The following is a 27,961-nucleotide window of genomic DNA, read 5'->3' on the forward strand; positions in this document are numbered from 1 at the left end:
TCAGCACCACAGTAACCAACACAACTAGCTGCAAGTTCCTTTTTCAGTTCCTTTGGAGGAGGATGCTTCCACTTACGAGTATGAATGTCTAATATTTCAGCATGTGCCTCACAACCAGGCAAGGGAAAGTTAAATTCACGATCAAATCTACCAGGACGTCGCAAGGCTCCATCAATAGCATCAATCCTGTTGGTAGCTCCAATTAAAACAACTTGTCCACGAGAATCAAGACCATCCATCAAAGCAAGCAAAGTGGACACAATGGAATTGTGAATTTGTTCTTGCTTGCTAGACCTCACAGGTGCAAGTCCATCTATTTCATCAAAGAAGATAATAGAAGGTTGATTCCGTTGTGCTTCCTCAAAGAGTAGTTTCAATTGTCTTTCAGCCTCACCAACCCACTTGCTTAGTACATCTGCTCCCTTGCACATGTAAAAGCTAACTTTCTGGCCAGCTTTTGAAGCAGCACAAGCCAAAGCTCTTGCAATTAATGTTTTCCCTGTACCAGGGGGTCCACATAACAACACCCCTCTAGGTGGAGTAATGTGGTAACTTGCAAAGAAATCTGGGTATAATAATGGAAAGAAAACCATTTCCTTTAGAGCATCAATGTATTCAGAGAGCCCACCTATATCTTCAAAACTAACATTATCATCAACCTGTAAGGGTTGGATATCTGCTCCTCCCTTAGAACTTGGTCCAGCAGTTTGAATCCCAGAAGTTAGAGTAACCAAAGCATCACCCTGGTGACCCCAACCTGATGCAGTAAGATTTAATCCCCAAGATGTTCCATGCATGTCTAAGCCCCCAAAAAGCCAAGGTGGGCCAGATCTGCTTCCACCTCGCCCCCATGGAATAGCAGAGCCTCGGTCTAGCTCATCCACAAGAAGGGAGTCATCAGAATCTTCAGGCCTTGTTATGCGATGACGCTTATGAACATGTGAACCACCCTTCCTTACATCCCTACTGACTTTAGTTCCCATACCTTGATGTAACACTCTTCGAGGAGATCTTTGCCGGGCCTTCCCTTCCTCCATAGAGAACCTGCAGACATCTGAACGATTTCGAAGATCATAGCGTCTTCTTCCATCCTTCTCTTCTCCATCTTCTTCATCATCACCATCTTCATCACCTTCATCCTTGCCTTCATCCTCACCCTCAGTGTCCACCTCAATCTCATTTTGATCATCATCTGCATCATTTTCCTCAACATCATTTCCATTTTCTGTTTCATCTTGTTCAACCTTCTCTTCTGAAAGCTCTTGCTCATCATCTGATTCTAAAATTAATCGTTCTCTTGCGCCAGCCTTTGAGCGACGTGGTCGTAGACCTTCACGCCGAGGTGTAGGTTTCTCCATTGCTCTTTTGCGTTTAGTAGACATCAAATCATCCCGGCTGATGCTAATGCTAATCTGGTTTCTCAATGGTTGATATGCAGGTCTCTGAAACATGGCCACATACCTTCAGCTCAAATTACAGAGAATTCAAGCTTATCACCCGAAATTTTATATCATAGTATAAAACCTCACCATTAAGTCTTCATCCTCAGCTCCAGAGCTGTCTGTGAAATCTTCAAGATTTACACTAAGCCTTCTCTTCCTAGTTGAACGCCTAAGGTTGGCAGAGCCAGACTGCGAATACAAGCACGGATAAACAAACCAGGGATTTAAAATGTCCCATATAGTAAACCGAGAGAATTACTATTAAGCATTATTGTCTGATCAACTTAAGGAAATGAAATGATTCTAAGCAATAAGTGAAAGAAATACACACAGAATAGCAAGGTAAGGAAAATAATTAAATCCATCATTTCTTATTAAGCTCGCTCTCTTCACTCTTTTTAATAAATTATACTAATACATCAAAAACAATTAGTTGCATCAATCAGAGATGTGAACAGAGGGCTAAACAAAGAAACCGGGAAAAAAAACTACTATGTACAATCATATCCAGTAAAGTAGAGGTTAATGACCTTCGTGCACATCAGACAACATCTGTAACTTCATAATTTGGTTATGTGCATGATACACAATGTTAGTATCCAAAACACATTTTGCAGCACGCTGAAGAGGTTAACGTTTTGCAAATATAAAGTATAAAACTAATTATTAATATTCACTGTTCTGGTAAAAAAACAAATATTTGCATGTGTAGATATAGTTCTTTTCAATACACACAGAAGCACACACAATCAACGACAATCTTAACTTACTCCACTAGGTGGGGTTGTACAAATTCTTTGAGTGGGATTTGAACCCAGTCAACCCACACCCTTTGGAACAGTACAAAGAAGGAAATAATTGACATACAACAGGGTCACAAAATAATAAAAGATGTTATTTTGTCTCCAAACTCTGAAAACACATAACACAAACATCAAGAGAAGAGAATGAGACCTATGAAGCCTACAAATCTGTAAGCAGATCATTTGTATTAATTCTATCAAGTACCATTGCCCAAATAAAAGTCTTGACATTAGAGTTTGAGGGAGCAATAATCTTTTAAAGAAAGAGGCAGATAGAGAAACATTTTGAATTGGAGGACAGAGAATCAAAAAAATGGAATAACGGTTTTACATATATAAGAAGCAGATAGATCCAAAGATCAAAGCCAAGTCAAGCAAAGAAGAACAATGCAAAGAATCAAAGCTGTCTAATAATAAATCAAGTTCATCAGCTCCTCAATCATTAGGGTTCCTAAAAAACAGGGGAAGCTTTAAGAAATATGGAAACCTAAGGTATACCAATGAGAAATTGGATCTCACTGCAAAATTGCAAGCCAGTACAGAAGCAGCAAAGATTAGAAATAGAAGGATTTTAAGATATAGTTCTTTCATGATTGCCTCAGCCTGCTTGTTATCCTTGGATGAAAAAAAATCTTAAATTGACAAAAAGGAAAATAAATACGTTTGAAAAAAAAAGCATTCAATATTTGACCAATAAAAAATGTTATTAATAACTACATAGATATTCATATATCCACAAATTGACTTAGAGGCCAGAAAAAATTCATGACGCCAATGTCATGCCTGACAATCTGAGTGATTTATATACAGAACCCATGCAATTTAAACAATAAAATATCCATAGCAATTAGCAATTATGCTTCTACAACTCATTTTAAATGCAGATACTTACATTAGTATTCAAATCTTGTCCTTTCCGATTCACTGGACGCAACATCTTGGCAATCTGTGAAGCTGTTGTCCTTGTCTTCATCTTGCTTTTCCTGGTGTGCCTAAGATTTGAGTTGTAATACATGAATGGTCGGCCATAAATGTTTGGCCTTGACTTGATCTTATCACTTGTACGCACCTGCCCGGAAACAGGGCTATCTTGGCCAGACCGTGTTGGATACATGGAAGAATGCTAACTTTTGTGATTAAAAAACAAAAATTATGTGATCAGCATATCTCAGTCAGCTACACATGCAGAAATCAGCAGCATCTACAAAACTTAAAATTTTCACAAGATACAGATGTATAGAAAAATATCACAAGCTTAACCAAAAACACCAAGCCAAGGATATAATATATTTCACAGCAAGCTCATGCTTACCGGTATAAGAAACACAAATAGGAAAGTTGCTCTTGAATATATTCTTCTTAGCTAAAGCATATTGATGAATTAAGAATTGAACAGTTAAAGGACTTCAAGAAACAATCAAGGACTTCTTGACTAAACCTTTTGAAACTTATACTAATTAAAGAAAACAATAACAACAACAACAAAAGCCTTTTCCTCCTTACAGGTGTAGAATTTCAAATATTTGTCCAACAAACATGACATATTCATGTTCTATGGAACTTCGAGAAACCTAAAGTATGTTCAAGATTATTTAGGTACTAAAACTAGATAATCATGAAATTAAAAAATTTATTTCATATTTTTATTTCATCAACACATAATGTTTGCTTGCCATTATAAGGGGTGCAACAAAAACCAGGAATACCTATACTCAAATTGATGCGCAACATTCAACATAGCCGCAAGTGATAGATTCTAACATCTAAGCCTCAAACTAACCTAGAGTCAAACAGCACATTTATCAACATAAAATAAAAAAATAGAAAAAAAAGGAAAAAAGCAAGGCTTCGTCAAAAAGCGAATGAAGCAAACAATAGGGAACTCGAGAACCCAAAATCCATCGAAAAACATTACTAAGTCAAGTTCTGTTCACAAGCACAGAGTGATGTGATGATTGGAAATAGAAAAAGACGAAAATATGAGTCAAACAATGAGAAAAATCAAGAGGAAGGAATAGTAAATCTGATCGCGGGGAATGCATGATGCATGGCTAGGGTTTCATCGAAGTTTGGAGTGAGAAAGAGGAATAAAGAACGAAACGCAACACTGTGTGAGTTTCGGAGGCCAAAACCCTTTCTGTTTTCTCTTCTCTGTTTTCTATTTCTCCTTCTCTCTCACGCTTATGCTGCAAACCAAACGCCCAATATTTATCTATTGAAGAACCCGGACCCGGATTCAGATCCGTGACGCATGACCCGCCCAATAAATTTACTTTCGGATGAAAAGGTTGGGTCCATTGATCGATCATATTGGGCCATTTGGTAACCAAAAATAGAAACCCAACCCAAACATTTCATGGTGGGAATGAAAATTAGGGGTGGCAATACGGGTTGAGCCTGGCGGGTCAACCTGCCAACTCGTCAAAACGGGACGGGTTGGGTTGAGATTTTCAACCCACCTATCCACCTCAACCCGCCCCGCTAGAAGTGGATCAAAACGGGTTCAACCTGCCGCGGGGCGGGTTGACCCACCGGGTTATAATTTTATTTTATTTTTTACAATTAATTAGTATTTCATTAGTTCTTAAATTTTTTTTAACTTAGTACTTCCTATAAAAAATAAAGAATAACAATTTTATTTATGACAAATGTTATCTATATATAAATTTCTAAAAAATGTTTGACAAATATTAGTATACATTTAAGATTAAGACTAAAAAAATATAGAGAAATGTGAAATAAAATAAAATAATATTAGAAAAATTCATAAAATATAATTTATTTTTAAATTTTAATTAATTTTTTTTTTAATTGGCGGGTTGGTGGGTTGACCTGCCAACCCACCATAAAACGGAATGGGTTCATTTTTTCAACCCATATTTTTTGGCGGCTCAACCCGCCCTGTTCTGTTTTTGGCGGGTTGGTGGCGGGGCGGGGCGGGTCACCCAAATTGCCACCCCTAGTAGTTTGTCCTGCAGTTTGCTTTGCTTTGAACAAATTGTATGATGGGTAAAGCCATGCCAATGGATAGTTGAATTAGCACTGACGAGGACTTTTAAATGTATGTTTTTTATATGGAAAAAATTATTCTCATGCAATATGGGAGTAGTTTTATCTCCAATAAATCTATCGAAAATCGTGATATTCTTTTTTCTTTTCTTTTTTTTTTGTAAATGAGGAACTTCACCACATGTGTGTTTACAATATAAGAGATTTTCTCTCCTATATAATATGAGATTAAATGAGCCTTTTTATATATGACTTTTCCTATTATCATGTTATGTTATCTCATGGTTGTATCACACTGAGACATGTATATCTGTGGTTTGTAATGTGCACCTCGCATCTTCCCTTTTGAAGAATTTATTTCCTCGCAACCACGTAACTACAAATATTTATATGAAATATCATTTTTTCTTCTAATGAAAATCGTGGCATGCTAATTTATTTATATCTTGTACAGTCTGTTGTTTGCTTTTAAACTTGGTAATTGTCCTTTACTTAATAGATTTTTGTGCTTCTCAAGTCTTAGTGTGCGAACTTTTTCTGTATTTATTTTCTCTGTTCTTTCATTAGTTTATAAATTTAGACTAGTAATTCTATTTTCAGATATTCTATTGTGTTTTTGACTTTTGGTCTCTTAATTGAAGCACGGGTACTTCCGATAGAGATCCATATATTTGTGTTTTCAGAGACAACGTGATACTTCAAAATTCAGATTTTGTTGTGTTCTTGTTTGTGTGGTTGTTTCCTAGCTCCTATGTTTTATGTATTTTATATATTTTGAAGGTTCGAAAGACTGCACCATAGTCATACCATGGTGCGCATACATGGGTGGAAAACAAAAAAAATTCGCAGCGAAGCATAGACCATCTATACACCCCATATCTGAATGCTTTTCGTTGAAACGAAATAGGATTTCAGAATTACCTTTACACTTGTAGGCGCAAAAAGATGATGCCCTCCAATGGTGATCCACACGATTATCTCCTTCTTGCAAACGAGAACTCTTTCTCCTTGATCCCTCCTTATCCTCGGTGGCTGGCTAAGCGCATGCAAGGAAGAGGCTACCAAGTGTTTGGATTATTTTTCTCAATACTATAATGGTGTCTTCAGGTTAGGTGATGGTGCAACAAGAGAGAGATGGAAAGGTTGGAGCTTTTTCTTTTTCGAATTCTACACACACATAGGAGAGATGATGCATCAGGTTTTTATAAAAAAAACTGATCAACCACATAAGCCCCTCCTATGATTAGGCACACAAGTTAAAGTGATGAGAGAGACTTTCCTTGATTCTCTCCATCTCCTTATGCGCCCCACATCAGCTCCCTTTAATTAGGCGCACACATTAAAAGGATGAGAGAGACTTTCCTTGATTCTCTCCCTTGATTAGGCGCCCCTCATCAGCCACCTTTAATTAGGCGCACATATTGAATGATGAGAGGGACGTTCTTTGATTCACCCCCTTTAATTATGCGCCCCTTTAATACCTTTCCTTTTCTCATAAATTTTGTTGCAACGGTATTTATTTAAATTCCGAATTCAAATGAAAGAGTAGTTGAGAGAATCTTCATCCAATCTCTATTGGATTATTCCTTTAAATAATTTTAAATTATTCTCAACAACCTAACCTCATAGAATGGATGATCCTACAGTGATGAGGTCAAAAGAAAGGTGATCTCTCTTTGTGTGTTTATACGCGATTGTAATGAGATTCCTTGATGTTGTTGTGCATCCAGGTATGATGAAATTTAGTTAAAGATGATTCTTTTAAAAGACTATTTTGAGATAAAAATTTCGGGAGATGTTATATTTACTACTTCTTTTTCTTACTACTTCTTTTTCTTACTACATCTTATTACCAAATCTTAACCATTGATTTCCGTCAATCTAACGGTTATAATTTATTAGAAATTAATAATTAATTAGTAAGTATGACCCAATAAATTATAACCGTTAGATTGACGAAAATCAATGGTTAAGATTTAATAGTAAGAGGTAGTAAGAAAAAGAGGTAGTAAATATAACCTCCCCAAAAAATTTTATAAATTTTAAAAGACTATTTAGAATTATAACGACTTTAAATATTTTTTTAAAAGATTCTTTTTACGATCAAGATTTTATAAGATTGTAATTTAATGAATTTTAATATAATTTATTAGATTTGAAAGGATAATCCATATTATAAGATTTAAAAAATTATGTGAATTTTTAGCAAACATTTAAAGGTAATTCTTAAGAAGGATAATCAAATCAAAAATTTATAAGCATAAAATTCATTAAAACTTTGTGATACCTTTGCATGCTATTATTGTGCTGAAGCATGTTATTCACATTTAAAAAAAAAAGTATTTCATTTTCATCAATATATTTTTAAAATGTTTTCTAAAATTATGGGCATTACTTTTCTGTAGTTGTGGCAGAGAAGTAATGCCTTGCCATAGAGACATTCTTTAAAAAAAAAAAGTGAGACCCACCAAATCAAGAAAAAAAAAGTCATTCGCCTATGTTACTACAATTTTTTATTTTTTATTTAAATTATAATATTTTTAAAAAATTTCCCACATCAAATATTAATGATTTCATGATATTAAAATGGGTAGTTTGGTCCATTGTTTTATAATCTAGTTAAAATATATAAATTTTATATATTTCTAATTTTTAAGTTCAATAATATAGGTAGATTAACAAAATTATCCCCATTTAAATTAAGTATCAATTTGTCATACTTTTTAAATTATATATCAATGTTCCTCTATTCGATCAAAGTTGACCAAATGGGCCTCGCAATAAACTCAAATTATATATTTAATTTGACTTTATTCACTATTTGATATTTATTCGAATAAATGAGGAATTAGATTAACCAAATAAAAAAAGAAAAGGAAAAACAATATCGTATTTTTCGATAATAAGGAAAGAAAAAAATCAATATCATATCAGAATAATACGGAAAGAAAAAGAAAAATCAAAAATATTATTACTATTTTTATGATGATAATAAATTTTGATATTTTTAAATTCATAGGAGTTATGAAATATCATCACATCACTGAGTACATTGAATTTTACGGTCAGAAAACGAAAACATCAATAGTCAAATTATCATTGTCATTCATAAATTTGATATTTTAAATTTAGAAAAATTTCAAAATATCACAATATAAATGAAAATTATATTTAATAATATAATTTTTTTTTCCTTTTTTCCGTAATTACACGATAACAACAAAAGAATAGAATGAATAAGATTTCTTTTGAATAAAAATGATAAATTCAATAGTCAAATTATCATCGTTAATAATAAATTTAACATTTTTAAACTTATAGAGATTTCAAAATATGACTGTATTTACGAGAATCATATTTCAAAAACCTTGTTAATTAAAAAATGATAATATAATATTATATTGATTTTTTTTTATTCGTCAAAAAAAAAAATCCAGTGAATTGATTGTTTTGGACTAAAATAAAATAAAATATTAATCAAATTATCATAATAAATTTGATGTTTTTTATATTTTTAAAATTTAAAATGATAGATCAAACAATTAAAAATTCTTTATAATTTCAAATATTATTTAATCTAATAATTTAATGTCAATTTATTCTTCTTTTGATATTTACCTGAAGAAATAGATGAGCCAATAATACGGGGTTTTACCCAATAATACGGTCTTTAATGTTATGGGCTTTTTCAATCTGCCGGCTTTAGTTTTTTCTCTTATAATACTATTAGGGGCGTTTGGTACGCGAGATTCTTCGAGATTCCTAGCAAACTGATTTTTTCTGAATTTTTAATTTTTGGATATTAACATAAACTGAATGCAAAAATTATATATTTGAAAATCGAAGTTTTCAAACAAATAAAAATTTTTCCTCTACCAAACGACCCTTAGGGTTGGTTTTGTGGCAGGAGAGTACTCTCCTCATCGGCGGCGTCACAATGTCTGGACATTGTGTTCCGGTAGATATAGTGGAGGAAATCCTCCATCGCCTACCGCCTAAAAGCATTGGAAAATGAATTTCATCCTTTTTAACCCTCTGACACGGAGACGCCTCCGATTCCCAATCTCCCAAACATTGTGTAAGTCATATAGAGATCCCGAGTTTGGTTTGCGGTATGGATTTGGGTTTGATTCCAAGAAGAATGATTTCAAAGAAAATAGTACATCCATGGTTTTATGTGCTTGACTCCCAAAGTTCACCCAAAATCTGCCAATTTCTAGAAAATTCGACGGCATCTCCTTTATTTATTCAACCTATCCCACTTTTTCAAAAGTGTGTTAACTATCATCAAGGGTACCTAATATTCAAGGGTGGCACTCAAGGACCAGCAATGCCTTGGTGCTCTCACAACCCACAATAATTTATATCAATTGGCTCACTTTACATTTCATTTCTTACATTTTAAAACTTAAACCATTTCAATCATTTTGATCCAATTGCAAGCATTCTTTAAACATACACATATTAATAACCTAAAATAGGCCTATTTCCCTTTCATCATATAGCATGCTTCAATATTACACAAGGTTCAATATTACAATTACAAGTCTCCAATTACAACATAATACAATAATCCTTCAATTACAACATAATGAAAGTAACCTCAACATAAAGCATAACAAATGTACAACTAGACTTAGACAAGAAGATGGCATGAACAAATATGACAATATGCACAAACCTAAATCCATATACAATGTTCATGCCCTAAGTCTAGCCTAGGCCAAGTGGCCTCAAAATGCAAAACAAGCTCTATGTCCATATGCTCAACCTACGAGCCTCTTGCCCACAGCTCCTGTCCCACTGCTACTACCTGAAATAAAATTCCCAAAACGGGGTGAGATATACGAATATATCTCAGCAACCCAGAGCTGGAATGTAAATCAATAATATACTACTACAACCAAAAAGCGAAAAAGTAAAGGATTTAGTGAAGCAGGGATGTGTAGGGAGTAAAAATACGAAGAAGCTAGATGAAAGAAACTGACCTTGAAGGTCGAGGCATGTGAGAGGGAAAAACAAAATTTTTCGAGCGGAATAACACATACCATATCAAGAAACATGTTTTAGGACATGGATGTTACCTTGTTTGCTTTCCAAAACTGGAGGATGATCAAGATGAGGCTTGAAGATGCAAGCCCTCTAATGTTGATCCACACCATCCTATGTCAAGACAGAAGAACTCTTCTTCAAGGCCACCAACGAAAACACCAATGGAGGCAAGCTATGCGCCCAATGTGTGAAGGAGGAGGCTAGGTCAAGGTGTTTAGAAGAGTGAATATTCAGCAAGAATAAACACAAAAGTGGCGCATGGTTTTCTTTGAAAAGGCTAGGTTATTCCGAAACTCTCTTAAGAAAAACCTCACAAAAGGAACCCACAAGGACATGAGAGAATGAGTTAATTAAAAATCTGATTTTCTTCACTCAAATAAGGCCCTATATATAGCGCACACTAGGGGGATGAGTGGAGTTGTTGCAAAATTCAAATCTTGTCAACAACCTCCTCTCACATCCTCATGATATCAAGTGAATATCTCAACAAGAATCTGACTCAACAACCATCATATGGCCAGCCATATGGTGCGCCCCACTTGGCCTCATAACAGTCCAGATACATTGAACAGTTGCATTCAAACTTGAACCAACTGTCTCACTTATTCTTTCAACAAACCAAATCTGACTGGAGCTCATTTGGTTGATCCTATGACCATCATCAGATACCTAAATCAGCGCCCCATATCCTCACTAGAAGATTCTCAAAGATCTCCTCTTGATATTTGGGATTTGTTCCAACAAGATCTTATCTTATCCTTTTGTTATGAAACAACTTTTCATAGCCAATTCAAATTCGAATTCAAACATTTGAATTCAAACGTTCAAATGTTTAAATTTTAAATTCAAATTCAAATTCCAAATTCAAATTCAAATTTCAAATTCAAAATTCAAAATTCAAAATTCAAAATTCAAAATTTCAAATTTCAAATTTCAAATTTCAAATTCAAAATTCAAAATTCGAATTTCAAAATTCAAATTCAAAATTCAAATTTCAAAATTCAAATTTCAAATTCAAAATTCAAAATTTAAACATTTGATAATTAATTTAACTAATTAAATTAATTAGTAATATCTTGGACCATCCAAGCCCATTAACTAACCATGCGCCCCTTTTTCCTTTTGGTGGGCTTCCAAACTTCTTCTTGGGCTAACAACCATTATTAGGCCCAATACCTTTAATGCTATATTGTCATGGCAATAAAGTGTGAGTGTGTGACCCATTAGGCCCAACATAGCCACTGACATAAATGGGCTTGGGCCCAATAAGCCCACAACCCATCTAATGACAACACAGAGCACTAGCAATGCTTTGTTGCCCCAGAGCTAGTTAGGTTAATGACATAATCATCCTATTACACATATTTGGTTGTCGTATGTATTTCCTTTCGTCTCGGTTACCTTCCCATAAAACCTAGGGTAAGGAAACGTATCAACCCTTGCGGTTTAGGGTAAGCTTTATTCGAAATAGGGAATCTTCAATTTACTGACTCTAAAGGCAGATCATCTCATGATCTCTTTTACTATGCATAGATTCCCGAGTCCCTGTAAATGTCATCCCGATTTCTCCGATTTACAGATAACCTAATCTCTCACAGAGATCTGACGAATTCCTTCAGCTTATCACCCTAGCCCTGTGCTCTTTCAGGACAAGCCCAACAGTATACCTATGAGTCTCCATGTTTCAGGTAGAAGAAGTATACAATCAAAGCATGCCTTGTAGAACACAGTCTAGGTAATAACTTCTGGTCTAAGAAAAGACATACCCAAATATAAAGAGACTACTCTAATGATACTCTCTGTGAGATTTCCTCATAGAGTTTCTTTTGTGGGTCTGTTCAGTGCGAGCTATACCGTTATAGATCCACCCACGACTTTAGCTAAGACATCTCCATATCTGTAGCTCATGAGGTCTTTACCTTGCATCCGAATACAAGTAGATAAGTCGTGCTAGTCTTTCCCGAGATCACTGATCCTCATTCTCAGTGTCTCTAGACTAGGAACATAAAATTAGGAATAAACATCCAATATCCTTGAATCCTCATGATCGTGATCTCATCACAGATACTCAAGAGATACCTATTTTATTCCAAGGGGTTTATCCAGTTAACAGTAATATCGAGACAAAATATGAAACAGGATAAAGAATGCTTTTATTTATTTGCGACAATACAAAGGTCTACATCTATGTCCTTATTTAATCATAAGATTGTCTCTAGGACACCCAAATACTAACACTAGAATGGTCGATGCCAAAGCCACGCAACATCCGACCTATGGGCCTCGGCATATAGCCTGCGGGTTCTCATCCAAGGAAGTGTTCCCAGAACATCAACCAAGGCACCCTCCATCCATATACACCCGAGACATTCCTAGAGTGCTCCTCAATGGATGACACCCCATGACCTCAGGTCAACTGGAACTCCCTCACAGAGACTTATCCAGTGGAAGTCTATAACGCACGAAGGCAACAGTCTACTGGCCAGAGACACGGTACATCCTATGTACCCACTATACATACATATATGCATGAGCATGTTATAATATATTATCAACATACACCTTCAACGACTACCCCCAAGAGCATGGTGGAGCACACACGGGGACTAACCCCTGTACCAAAGGATTACCTGATGATAGCTCCCTCTCTTGGTACCTCCAATTCAATATGCCACCGAGCTTGGTCCAACAAGAAATGCCTACACATAGGTCATTCTCACTTCAATTATAACCAAATAAAAGCATATATATGATTATTCAAGTACTCATGCATTTTTACACAACCACTTATCACAATCCTTTTGGTCAAGGACCAAAGGCAACCTACCAAGCTCATTGTTCCAAGTTTACGTACGTGAGAGGCAACCTACAATGATCACACAAGGATCATCAACACAATAGTGCAACCAATCAAAATACAAAGCACCAAAGTCCCTCCCCACACAAGCATAGGTTCGGCCAAATGGCCTCAAATACCAAGTCATGTTCTAAATTTTCTTAAAAGATCCCAATGGTTTCCTAAGCTCACCATAACTCCAATTTAAACCCTTAATTCAATTCAATAACATCACAACCCCATTTCCCTCAATTTACCTCATTTAGGCCGAAATGCACACACACACACATCCAATTATTTTTCTTCCAATTCAACTACCTCACACCAACACACATCCTATTTAAACTTAACTCCAAGCCTCAAAATACCAATTGTATGAATTTTACATCATCCAACCTTATATCTCTTTGCATGGTCGAAATCTACATGGAAGCATACTCAAGGGTTTTCAATTCAATTCAACTCTCCAACACATCATACAATCCTACACTTAACTCATACAAATATTTCACAACTCAATTACACAATCCTACAACATGTCAATTCCACAAAGTCATGAATATCAACATCAAAATTGCCTAAGTTACCAATATTTTTCACCAATAATTTTTATGAGCTCAATCACTATAAAACACCATTCTAAGCCACTTTTATCTAATGCACATTCTCAATTTGAGCTCTCTAACTATATCAATCCAAACATGCAAGCTTTAGTTCATCAAACTTAAATCCAATGATTCAACCAACGAAATGAGTTGAGACTTATTCACAAGCAAGGCCTAGAACTCTTCCACACAATACCCAAGCATTGGAGGACCAATCAACTCCAAGAACACCAAATCTTCTCACTTGGCCACAGACTTGGGTGTGGAATTTCTCTCATATTAGTGGATTTCAAGCCTTAAAACTACCATGGTTGTGTTTAGAATGTCCTTTACTTAAAGTTTGATGTAGGATTTTGTTGATTTTAAGTGAGTTTTGAGGGAGTTTGGAGGAGGAAAAGATTTTGTACAAAAACTTGCACAAAGAGGAATGGCTACGGGTTTGGGGAGGAAGGGAGGAGAGAAGGAGAAGATGAATAGGAACAATGCCCATGTGGCATGTATACTTAAGTGGGGTGGGTCCCACTGCCACCTCACACGATTCAAACTAATTCAAATCTCCCGCTTATTCCACTAAACGTCCATAAATTCCTAAACTATTTAGAAACTCCAATTTTTAACATTAACCATTGTCCTTGATCAGATAAATCCGGAGTTTTCCGGTCATTCGGAGAGTTCACAGTTTTAAGCTGTTATGCGCACTGTGGGCATGCTTCTCCAAAAACCCTAATTTTCATCAATATTCACTAGAAATCATATTTCCTAGTCCTATGTACCATTTATAACTTATTTCCAAACCTGTAGCTCAAAATTCATTCGACACGCTTTACGGTGCAACTGTACCGCGATATTTTTACCTGCTAAAAACATTATTCACCAAATTTCCAGAAACTTTCCTAACCACTCAATTTTTCGTTTTGAATCCATTTTCAGGGTTAGTTTTTGCATTTGAGACCTTCAACTCAATTTTCCTTTCCTAGGGTTACGTGTTTGACAATTTACCATTTTACTTTTCTTATGTATTTTGACCCTGAATTCAGGATTTTCACTAATCCTACCTTTTAATCCATCTTTTAATTATAATTAAGTATTTTAGAATTACGAGGTGTTATATCATTAATTGAACTAGGTGTGTGACAACCACTTGATTACATAATTTTGCTTGAATTAAAACAACCATAAAGTTTTTCATCCTTTGTTCTTTGTCCGTTAAATCATTCAATTCAAATAGTCAATGTTTTAACAACTTACCATAACTTTCAACATGATTAATTTCATTGACAAACGAATCATGTGTAATTTTATTTATACATTCTTCATGATTTTTAATCATTCCTTAAAGGTTCTCTTTACATTCTCTTATTAATTTCATCCATATGTAGTTATTTCACTTGACTACTTTTCACATTAAATTCAATAAACCACTTTATTGAACCAATCACTTAATTAATTTTCCAAGGTACCAAGTCTTTATTTAAATCACCTTAATTTATCTTGATACACAATATTATCCATTAAGTTATGATTCCACCAACATCCTTCTATTTTAAACCACCATGGCTGAATTTATACTTAAGAATTTCTTAAGTAATTTAAATGTCAAATGATGATTTAATGCATGTATTTGAAAAAATGCTTTGAGCTTTGTTCTTGTAAGATATCAATTTCCCTTTCAAATAATCATAAGTCCTAAGATATATTACTTTGAGGTTGCTTGGACTGAGTCTTCTCTTGAAGCTTGAGCCTTGATATTCTTTTTGATTGTTGCACTTTGAAGCTTTCTTTTCATGCTTGTTTGTTATCATCAAAATTCTTGAAATTTCATATTCTTTACATTGAATACATTGGTTCCACAACATGACTTCATCCAACTAAAGTCAAATAACATTGAATCAGGCGGTGATTATACCCCTACCGATATAAGACCTTTTATGGTCACAAATGTTATTTGACTCCGTCGACTAGTTATTAGTGTGGAGTGTAGCAAGAAAATAGCATGTCAATATGATCCAACAACAGCCAAACTGCTATTTTCTCTGTCAGTCCTCAAATTTCTCTCAAATGCCTTAAAGCCAGAGAAATTCAATGGTTTATCAAAAAACCATCATTCAATAAAATATGGTGTCACCATGGGTATAACAGCCCATTACGTACCGATGTTGTTAACATTGATTATGATATTAAGCACAGTTACAATCACAACAGTTCATTTAAAAAATGCGAGTAAACTTTTTCTTTTTCATTACGTAAGCATTTAAAAAAAAATAAGACGTAATGATAAAAGTTGTGATCATAACTGAAATCTAAACGCAGAATAATTAAAATAAATGCCTAACTATCATATAATTATTATCTTAAGTCACTAAGGGGTTCTCATAAACCTACTTAGCATAATTCTCACTTTTACGGTTTTTATAAAACTGAACATGGTTCAGTCTTTTGGACACTGTACGTGATTTAGTGGTTACAAGTCTCTCATCTTTTAGTATGTCATTATAGACTCAATTACCTTTCCAACATTGTATCACAAGCTCCATAAATTTCTCATTTGCTCCGGTTATCACCGTTTGAAGTTGGACAAGCAAAGCTGCTAGCCAACCCCAAACAGGACACCAAACATACTCTACCATTTCTGCGATTCTGAACAAACTACTAAACCAATTACTCTCAAATAAAGTAAGCTAGGCATATCAAGCTTTAATTTGACATATCATAAGCTTAATTTGATCAAGAACTGAGGTAGGAATAATTTTTCAAGATAGTGACCCGACAGCCCCCATGTGCAGGGCATTCTGGACAGTCTTCACTCAACTGAGTCTACAGGTCGCTACACAGCCTCAAATGGTACCACATTTTGACAAAATATAGTTGACATCTCAATCTTCAAAATGGTGTATGGAACGTCCCTATTGGATCTCTGTGGAGGGAGATTTGCTCTCCCAAAGTTAGCCTAAAAATGACTATTTTAATAGAAATTTCGATGGGACCTCCTTTGTTTATTCAACCTATCCCACTTTATCAAAAGTGTCTTATTATGCCTCAAGGGTTCCTAACAGACAAGGGTGGCACTCAAGCACCAACAATGCCTTGGTGCTCTTAACACCCATAACCATTTGCATTATTTTCATCCATTTATCATTCATGCTTACTTTAACAAAACTTAGATATATTTAAATCACATTGTCCCATTTGCATGCATTCTTACAATAAACACATAATCATATCCTAAAATAGGCGTATTTTCCTTTCATCACATACATGCTTTTTTTTTGGACAATCATGTAACAACCCGTGTATACCCGATTTGTTAACATGCCATCGTATTAAGCCACGCTTAATTAAAATGCAGAATATTCTTTTTCTTTTCAATTATGACGTCATTATCCTTACCAAATTGAATTACTTAATTCATTTCCAAAACATTTCCTGTATGTAAATGCAAAAGACAGATATCTATACTGAATAAGTGTAACACCCTCCCTTGTAGGCCTCCAAGAGAGTTGTTTGCTAAGCGGAATTAGAGTTCTTTTGTCATATTTTAAGTACTGAAAACTCATTTATATGTTGCTAATTAAAACTTATTTGAAATCAGTTTCCTTACAAAATCATAGTGTACTTTCAAAATTTCTTAACTTGCTGAAAATATTAATTTTCTGGCAGACGTTGCTGTCTTATAAAATTCGTATCAAATCAAGTTCAACGATTCAAAAAAATTATTCCATGTAATCTAGAAAGAGCACGTCTGGCGCTTCGCGTGCATATAAAATAATAGTAAATCGGAGTTCCTTTGCCCCTCGTAACATACCTCGCAAAATGCTAGCAAGACTGTTTCAAAATCAGCATGTAACAAAACGTCAAAATTTCTTTTCGCGAAACGTTTCTAAAATTTATTTCCAAGTACTTGCTGATCTTAAAAGTCTTAAAACAGTAATAAAATCATAGTTCAACAGTAATACAACTTCTCAAATTAATACAACCATCCCTCAAATAAACAGCAACAGCAAAAGTCTAAACAGCAGCACATAATAGCAAATATCCATATAATCATGTCTTCATATGCTCTTCCGTCCTCCTGCCATTTTATAAAAATAGCAGCCCCAAAGGGGTGAGAAAAATCCCAGTAGTGTGGCAACAAAACCAGTAATGCAACAGTACTAACTAAATACAGAATTACAAAACAGTCGCATCATCAAGTGAAATCCGTCCAAGAATAATAATATCATAGCGTATATAACGCCTAGAGATTGCATGTATAACGCCAGGAGTACGTTCATAGCACTATTGTGCACGCACTAACAGGATGCGTATATAACGCCAGGAGTACGTTCATAGCGCTATAGCGCAAGTACTTAACAAGCACAGTGGATAATCCAATTTGGCTCCAACAGGAAGGATTCCAACTGCGGCCTATGCGGACTGAAGCCAAGTGTCCCATACCCTGGTACTGAAGGGATGTCTACATGATGCGTGCTCAAGCGTATGCATAGTTTACATAATTATTTTCAAATGCCAACATGAAAATTATTCATGTATGCTATGTCATGAGTCACACACAACATACAGTTAAAAATCATGAACGCGGATGCATGACTAGATAATAATCAGGTTTACACATAATTTATGGATTCAATATCAGGATGCCGAAGAATAAATAATTCACAAGATAACGGCATATCAAGTTCAAGAGCAGAATCCAAGTAATATTTTTAAGAAATCCAAGCATGAGAGCAACGTTCACAACTCATGCACCAGCTAACAGTCACAAGAGGTAATACCGCCAGACACTTACCTCACACGTCACCATTAATTTACCAGGCAGCAGCTAAAATGATCCAAAGTCTCACAAAATATGCGCACCTAAACAGAGGCATCATTAATCATAATCAATTGCTACATAAATACTTATACGCAGTAACGTTTTCACTCCTTTCACTCCCCAAAACCCAATCGGTTTGTCCAAGGTTCTTTTACCAACAACATGCTGCTTCCAATAATAATTTCCAACATTTCACAATGACTTAATCATACCAAAACAGAATCGATTTTTAGCACATAGAACGTTTTCAAAGTTCCATCATATAATTTCTATTTTCCCACTCATAACACGCGAAAAAGGGAAAGCCTATAATCATGTTGTCTACATAATGTAAGTAGAGTTTAATACACACTAGGGGCTTAGCCCCTCTTTATTTACAAAAAAAAAAAAAATACACACTAAGGCTGCACCAATACAGAATCTGTTTCATCGTGCAAAGACTCAAGATACTCACTCAAAATTTTAGCATAACAAGGCCATAGGTGAGTGAAGGAAAGGCTAACCTCAAACTGTATATTTAATTTACATAAAACTTACTTCATAACAAAGTTTTCCAAGACAGAATTGATTTTTATCTAAACAAAACATCAAGGATCATTTATCCCAAAACTCATTTACTCCAATTAGTGTGCGCTACTAGGGGGTCTAAACATGCAACCCTCTTTATTTGGAAAGAAGCAAGACAAAAAAAATAACCAAGATAGCTACTTCCTAAGCATGCCTCACGCTTTGAACAAAGGAAAGAAGAAGAGGTTTTTGTGCCTACCTCTTGCAAGGAAACCGAAATGAACAGAAGGTAGCACCTTCACTTCCTAAACCTCACGGATACAACAAGTTCAACCCTCCAACAGTGGCTGTGCGCTAGAAGAGAGGAGAAATATTTTCTTGAATTAAGTCCTTTTGTGTGAAGGACCACAGCTGGACAGAGGAGGAATGGAAAGAATTCCTCAATGGTATTTACTCTCCAAGGTCTACGGTTTCTAGGGAAAAGAAGATGAGAGTAGAATAAAATTTTAGAGTTTCCTTTGTATCCTCTCAAATGCACACACGGTCATGTGAGTGTGAGGGAAGGGAAGACGCAAGATAAGTTTTTCTTTTGAGGGTTCTCTAATCACTTAAGGTTGTAGTTGTATCAAGGGGGAGGTGGATGATGAAATGGTTGAGTATTCCTCTACATGCAGCGCTTGAAGATAGAAGAGTGAAGTTGAGTTGGCTGATTAAAGATCAGAATAACTTTCTCTCTATGCGCTCAAAAGGGTGTAATTGGGTGGCGATTTTGCCCAATCATAATGCATGCAATCTGACTTCATGATCCTTATTAGATGCATGCCTCAAAGCTAAATGTATTTTTATAATAAGGCTGAATCATTGTGACACATTCAGAATTCTTTTATGTCTCATTGGGCGCGTATATGACAAGGCTGATTTAGTTTGTTTATCCTAGCAAGAAATCTGATTGCTTATTCTACACTCTAAGTGCATGCAAGGGTGATGGAAGGCTTTTGGTTGACACATAGAGTACATGCTAGTGAATGAGAAGGCCAAGTGGCACGCATGCAACAATTGGAAAGCTAGGAAATATGCATAGGCTGGATTGTGTTTGATTCACAAAAGCAAGTCAGAATTTTTTTGTCTCTTTTTCACTACCCTAGGCGTACAAAAGGGAGAGGGACCAAGATAGGATTTGCCAAGTGTTCTTCATGCAATGCTAAAGGGGACTAGGTGGCGCATATGCATAGAATTTTTCGTTCATTGGTACACAATTAACAAGGCTGACTTGAGGTTGTCTAAGATTACAAGCAACCAGAATTTTTTATCCATCCTATGTGCATTGAAGGACTACAAAAGTGGATATGGTTTTGCCATGTGGAGATTTTTAGCCAATCAAGGGCTGACTCGTTGTATTATTTAGGATTAGGTTATGATAAAATGAACCATTGGGCTAAACCAAATGCGCCTCTTAAAGCCCCAAGACTTCGGCCCTCTCGTGGACTTGAGTTCACAAAATATCCTAGTCCATTAGTCTACTAACTTATAATCTAACTTTATAATTCCCCAAGCCCTTTCAAATATTTTAATCTATCAATATGTTTTTATTAATTTATTTCCACATCTTCCAACTAAGGCTTCACATATCTAATAGCCATGTAGCACCGATACGACACGCGACACGTGACACGACACGACACTCCGACACGTCAATCCTAAAAAATTATGGATTTCGACACGTTGGGACACGTTTTAATATTAAATAATATTTTTAATTTATATAGTGTATATTTCATTTAATATTTAATAATTTAACAAAAAAATGAAACTAAATTAATAATACCCATCAACACATTATAAAGATGGAAGCTTTAATAAAAAAATAAGAACTGGGATGAGAGAGAGAGATATAATATCAGATAGAGAGATCAAATCATATTAGAGAGAGATCAGAGAGAAGAAGATACAACAAGAGCGTGATAAGAATTGACAACAATGATGCTGAGATGATCTCTTATCTACTTAAGGAGAAAAATGACAAAAAGATAAAATTGATATGATCAGGTGGAAGCTTTATTAATATATTTTAACTTTTAAAAAAACTAAATTTTTAAAAAGAAAATTAAAAAAAAAAATTAAATAGGAAGAGTCGGGTCCGACACGCTCCGACACGGTGACACGCTCCGACACGGTGTCGGACACGCGGTTGACTTTTTCCGACACGTTGACCATTCCGACACGCGAATTTGACCGTGTTCGACACGGTCAAATGGCATTTTCGTAATTTTTTTTTTAATTTTTTTTTTAATTTTTTTTTTAATTTTTTTTAAAAAAATTAGTTTTTATAAATCTAAGTCACGGATCTACAACACGTAGTCCGGACAATATTCTGATACATTATTAATTACAACACTAAAACTAAAAACATAAAGTCAAGTCAATGTGGCATGTACAATCCCCATGCTCACCAAATAAACAGTATAGTCAACAAGGTCTCAACAAGGTAAGCCATAAATGAAGCTACATCATAAAGCAGTAAACAGGATCCAGCATCCAAGTATAACAGCAAAACAGCATAAACAACATAAGCAGATATCATCAATCAACTAAGCTCTGGCCTCTTGGCACTAGAGGTCTCAACCCCCCGCATTACCTGAACCTGAAAATGGTGCCCCAAACGTGGGGTGAGATCTCTAAAAAGCCATTTAACAATATAAATTCCACAATAGTGCAATGTAACAGATAATCATGTCATGTGTGTTTATACTATTCTACTGATCAGAGAAGTGCAAGAATACGTCTATTACCCACACAGTATCAGCCCATGTTGTACCAGCCCATGCTGTATTCGCCCACAGGATCGCCCCATGGCCTCCTGTGTAGGCGTCACACCATATACATATCAATAAAGCATTTGTACTTACCAGCTCCATAGCATTACAATAAAACAGTACATGAAAACACATCATGCATATAAACCATCCCCCATGGGACATGGTGGAACCAATAGTGGCTAAACTGAGGACATGAAAGCTTACCTCTTAAGCAATACGTCCAAACCAAGAGCTCACACTAGCTCAAGCCCACAAACAGCACAATCACAATCTGTTTATACAGTAAATAATAATCAATAACCATTTCTCCAGGTTATATTAAGTGATTAAGGCTTTCCATCTCATTTTAAGTCATTTTAGGCAGTTTCTGCATGAGGTATTCGAATACTCCCCGATGAGTATTCGAATACTCCTGCTCTCCAGAAAGTATTCGACTACTTTCACTAAAGTATTCGAATACCACATGGTATTCGAATACCCACACCCCAGTATTCGAATACTACCCAGTATTCGACTACTTCTTCAAGGTATCCGAATATTTTTCTTCCCGGAAAAGTATCCTAATACTCCTGCAAGGAGTATTCGACTACCAGTGAACAAGTATTCAAATACTACACGAAAAGTATTCGAATACTTCTTCACCAGAATGCAGAAATACGAACAGTGATCTGCATAATCCCATTTTTAAGGGTCTAAATGCGATTGGGAGTCCAATGATTCCCTAAACAGATATTCATTAACATGTTATGAACTCAGAAACATTTTCTTTACTCAAATGATTAAAGTTTCTCTTTTTAACCGATTAAACAAGCTTAAAACCTCAAAATGACAAAGGCTATGATCATAGTATATCTCAAGCTCCAAAACTCCAAAAAATGAGACACACAAGGGGCACTCTACACAGCACCAAGGTTCTGACTTTGCCAAGCCACGAAAATACAACACAAGCTTAGACCTTTCCACTCAAAGATGGCTCTAAGAAGCCTCCAATAGCATGAACAATGGCTCAGACCAAGGGAAACACCAACTCAGTCCACAAAACCCCCAAGAGACAGAAACCAACTCAGAAACAAGGCACCATTACCTCCCCACCATGTACTACTAAGTGTTTACAAGGTTAAGTGTGAAGAAATCTAAGTAAAAAGGTGAGTTCTAGGCCCTCAAACAAGCACAAGAGTCCAAGCTTCAAGGGAAGGGACAATGGCTGAAGAGAATTAGCACTCAAGACACTCACGTAGCAGCCAAATTATGGCCTAGGGTTTTGTGCCTTTTAGCTTAAAGAGGTCCATTTAAAATAACACACAGTACTAACATTAACAGCTACACTTAGCATTTTAATCCCAAACTTGAGATTCTGAATCTACTCATTCTTCTAAGATTTATCATATTTTTATTTTATTTTTCGCAACACATTTACGGTACGCGCTTTTCTATAGCCAGTATCAGTTCTGGCACCAGTTCTCATTATTTTAACTTGAAACTTGTTTTACAAGTCCTATATTTTATTCTAGTAACATATACCCACTTTTTATAATTTTCCAGGATACTTAATCGGTACGCATTTATACTGAGTAGCAGAACTGGTATCTGCACTTTTCTGTCAGAAAAGCGACTTTCAGCATTATTACTCACTTACCATGATTATTTAAGCTTCATAATAATCATTAGGGTCAATTATGGAATTATTTCCTAATTTCACATTTTAATTAATTAACTTCCTTAATTAACGGTGTGGGTTCTTACATTCACCCCACCTTTTTAGGATTTTGTCCTCAAAATCAGAAATATACTTGTCTCGAAACTCAGGATACTGTCGGAGAAGTTCATCCTCTCGCTCCCAAGTGCACTCCTCAGGAGTTCTTCCGGTCCACTGCACTTTGACCATCGAAATGACTTTGCTCCTCAGCTGCTTCTCGCCACGGTCGAGAATCTTGAGTGGTCCGACGGGATTCTTTAGGTTCTCCCGAACCTCCACATCATCCGGTTGCACCACGTGCGAAGGTTCCGCTACATATTTCCGAAGCTGAGACACGTGAAACACGTTGTGAATGTTGGCCAAGTTCGGAGGTAAGGCAAGCCAGTAGGCAACAGGTCCTACTCTACCAAGGACCTGGTAGGGCCCAATAAATCGCGGGCTCAGCTTCCTCACTCCGAGTGACAGACCAATATCGGTGACAGGTGAAAGTCTCACAAACACGTGCTCACCCTCACTGAACTCAAGTGGACGATGCCTCACATCGTAGTAACTCTTCTGGCGATTCTGCGCCTGCTTCAGCTTCTCCCTGATCAACTGGATCTGCAAGATAGTATCTTGGACAAAGTCCAAGCCAAACAGCTCCTTGTCTCCAACCTCAGACCAGCAGGTAGGAGTCAGACACCTTCTACCATACAACGCCTCGTAGGGTGCCATGCCCAGGCTAGCATGGAAACTGTTGTTGTAAGAAAATTCAACCAATGGCAGGTACCTATCCCATGCTGAACCCTGCTCCAAAGTGCAAGCCCTCAACATGTCCTCCAATGACTGGATAGTCTGCTCAGTCTGTCTGTCTGTCTGAGGGTGATAGGCTGACTCAGTCTCAACTGCGTACCAAAAGCCTCATACAGAGCCTCCCAGAATCGAGATGTGAACTTCGGGTCCCTAACTGATGATACTCTCGGGCACCCCGTGAAGTCTCACGATCTCGTGAACATAAATTCTGGCCAAGTGCTCAGTAGTGAAGCTCACCTTCACCGAAAGAAAGTGGGCAGACTTGGTCAATCTGTCCACAATGACCCAGATAGAGTCATAACCAGCCTGAGTCTTCGGCAATCCCACCACGAAGTCCATGAAAATGCTATCCCATTTCCATTCCGGAATCTCAAGTGGTTGAAGCTTACCAGATGGATTCTGTTGTTCTATCTTCACCTTCTAGAAAATCAAGCACTTGGACACAAAAACAACAATGTCCTTCTTCATGCCCGACCAACAATAGTTCCTTTTCAAGTCTTGGTACATCTTTGTAGCACCAGGGTGGACAGTATACTGGCCCTTATGAGCCTCTGTCATCACCTCAACAGTCAAAGGACCTCGAGGAAACACAATCCTCTTCTAAAAGGTCAACAGTCAATCCTCATTCCAAGACACACCGTCCTGGTTCTTCACATAATCTAGGCACTCCCTCTGCACTTGCGCCTCTTTGATCTTTTCCATGAGCTCATTCTCAACTTGCACGGTTTCCATTTCGACAAGTGCACCTCAAAACAAAGAGGTCACCGTCAGATCTCGAAACTGTTCGATGATATCTTAATCACCCATGGTCAAACTGGATAGACTCACGAATTTCCAACTCAAAGCATCAGCTACCACATTGGCCTTGCCATGATGGTACTTCAACTCAAAGTCGTAGTCCTTCAGATACTCCATCCATTTTCTCTGTCTCATGTTCAGCTCTTTCTGATCAAACAAATACTTCAAGCTCTTGTGATCACTGAACACCGGAAACTTTATGCCATAAAGATGATGCCTCCAAATCTTGAAAGCAAACACAATAGCAGCCAACTCCAAATCATGAGTCCGGTAGTTATCCTCATGAGGCTTCAACTGCCTCGAAGCATAGGCAATCACTTTGCCCAACTGCATCAACACACATCTGAGCCCCTTTCCGGAGGCGTCGGTGTACAACTCAACTTCCTCAGCAGGATCAGGAAGGACTAACACTGGTGCAGTAGTCAGTCTCTCCTTCAACTCCTGGAAACATTCCTCACACTTGTGAGTCCACAAAAATGGAGTCTCCTTGCGGGTAAGGCGAGTCAATGGCAGAACCAGCATGGAAAATCCCTTGATGAACCTCTGTTAGTACCCTGCCAAACCCAGAAAACTCCACACTGCAGTAACCGTCTTGGGCCTCTCCCTATCAAGCACGGCCTCAATCTTGTTCGGATTCACTGCGACTCCTACTGCAGAAATCACATGTCCCAAAGACTTTACGGACTTGAGCCAAAACTCACATTTGGAAGGCTTAGCAGAAAGCCTTTTCCCCTTCAGCACTTGCAACACAATCTTCAAGTGCTCAGCGTGTTCCTCCTCAGTCTTAGAGTAAATCAATACGTCGTCAATGAAGACGATCACAAACTGATCCAGATACGACTGGAAAATCCTGTTCATGTAATCCATGAACACTGCGGGTGCATTTGTGAGTCCAAAAGGAATCACCAATTACTCATAGTAACCGTATCTCGAACGAAACGCGGTCTTCGGGAAATCCTCCGGCTTCACCCGAATCTGATGGTATCCAGACCGGAGATCGATCTTCGAATACACACAAGCACCCTTCAGTTGATCCAATAGATCATCAATGCGCGGAAGGGGATACTTGTTCTTGATTGTCACCTTGTTCAACAGCCTCTAGTCCGTGCACAATCGCATAGTTCTGTCTATCTTCTTCACAAAAATGACTGGTGCTCCCCATGAAGACACACTCGGTCGAATGAAGCCTTTCCCTGAAAGGTCCTCAATGTGCTTCTTCAGCTCAGCCAACTCTGGTGGCGACATCCGATATGGAGCCAATGAAACGAGCCCCACACGGGGAAATAAGTCAATGGAGAACTCAATCTCCCTCTGCGGCGGAAACTCAGGGATGTCCTCAGGAAATACCTCGAGGAACTCCCTCACCACAGGAATGCCAGTGATATCCTCATGTGCCCCACTCACCAAACCCACCAACAAGACATATCTGAAAGCCCCTGCTCTCAAGGCTCTCCTAGCCTGCAGTAATGATTTATAAGGCGAGGAACTGGCTGTGGAGTCACACGGAGACATCACCACTAGCTTGGCACAACAGTCAATCATCACACAATTTCTGGACAACCAATCCATGCCCAGAATAATCTCCAAGTTGGCCATGGCAATCCTATCAGATCTACCGAGAACTCACGACCATCCCACTGAAACGCTACATCGCGATGAACAGCGATAGAATCACATCTTTCTCCGGTGGCAGTAGTCACCCGCAACGGTGGAGAAAGCACAGACATGGGCAACTCAAGCCCTACAGAAATCGGGGTTGCAATGAATGAATGCGTAGCCCCGGAGTCAAACAAGACATCAACAGAAGATCCACCAATGGAAACAGTACCTCTGACAAGGTTCGGAGCTCGGTCCGACTGCTGACGATCCAAGGTGTAAACTCGCCCCATGGCAGGTGGCACAACAGGTGCCGCTGTTGGTGGAAGAGGAACCATCTGAAGTGGAAGTGCCTGAACCGCTGCAGCTCTCGCCGTCGACAATAGACACTCTCTAACATAGTGGCCCTCCTTGCCACACTGGAAACATATGGTCTGGCCGGTAGCACACGGCCCCAGATGAACCTTCCCACATCCCGTGCATCGGGGAGTAGGAGGTCTCGCTGAACTCCCCTGAGTGAAATCCTCTTGAACTGACTAGGCGCCTGCCCAGCAGCCAACAGCTTACCTTTTCCCTTTCCGGCAAAATTCTCGTCCTTCCAGGAAGTGGAACTATTCGTTCCCTTCGTATCAGCAATCTTGGCCTTACTCGAGTTGCATAAATCCTCGATATCTCGACACTGCTGCACCAGTGTCCCAAAGTCTCTCGAAGCAGAACCAACGAGGTAACCAGCAATGTCCTCACTAAGTCCCATGCGGAACTTAGCGGCCAAAAAGATCAGAGTAGGCCTCTCCATCCGGAAGCGTGCAAACTTTACCAGCTCATTGAACTTGGCCAGGTACTCGTCGACAGACAACGAGCCCAGAACCAACTTGTCGAACTCTCCTTGCTTCCACTCCTGCTCATCATATGGGAAATATCTCCCAAGAAAGCAATCCTCAAAGAATAGCCATGTTATAACATGACCCTGCATCTCGAAGGCATGAGAGGTGTTCATCCACCACTCATGGGCATTGCCCTCCAACATGTAGGTAGCGAACATAAGCTTCTGTGGATCAGTACACTGCATGACCCGGAAGATCTTATCAAGCGCCTGTAGCCATCTCGCCACAACAATAGGATCATAAGACCCATCAAAGGAAGGTGGCTTATGCTTACGGAAAGCATTCAGCCGGCGATCAATCATATCTCTATCC

General features: G+C 37.5%; 2 protein-coding genes across 2 annotated transcripts; both read right to left on the reverse strand.

Moving 5' to 3' along the window:
• Positions 1-7: 7 nt before the first annotated feature.
• LOC133316916 (ATPase family AAA domain-containing protein At1g05910-like) lies at positions 8-3,359 on the reverse strand (the record flags this gene model as incomplete). The annotated part of the gene is made up of 3 exons (XM_061518714.1): positions 3,138-3,359; positions 1,530-1,631; positions 8-1,442 (listed from the first exon to the last, which is right to left on the reverse strand). Coding segments are annotated over exons 1-3 (1,759 nt in total), but the record flags the coding sequence as incomplete, so codon positions are not given.
• Positions 3,360-3,417: 58 nt separating this feature from the next.
• On the reverse strand, positions 3,418-27,738 carry LOC133316915 (uncharacterized). The gene is made up of 2 exons (XM_061518713.1): positions 27,333-27,738; positions 3,418-3,446 (listed from the first exon to the last, which is right to left on the reverse strand). Exons 1-2 carry the CDS (start codon positions 27,736-27,738, stop codon positions 3,418-3,420), a joined length of 435 nt encoding a protein of 144 aa, XP_061374697.1.
• Positions 27,739-27,961: the final 223 nt, after the last annotated feature.

The sequence above is a fragment of the Gastrolobium bilobum genome, unplaced genomic scaffold, assembly GCF_033153095.1.
Source record: "Gastrolobium bilobum isolate Gb01-03AN ecotype WA unplaced genomic scaffold, APGP_CSIRO_Gbil_v1 utg822, whole genome shotgun sequence".
NCBI classification, from domain to species: Eukaryota; Viridiplantae; Streptophyta; class Magnoliopsida; order Fabales; family Fabaceae; genus Gastrolobium; species Gastrolobium bilobum.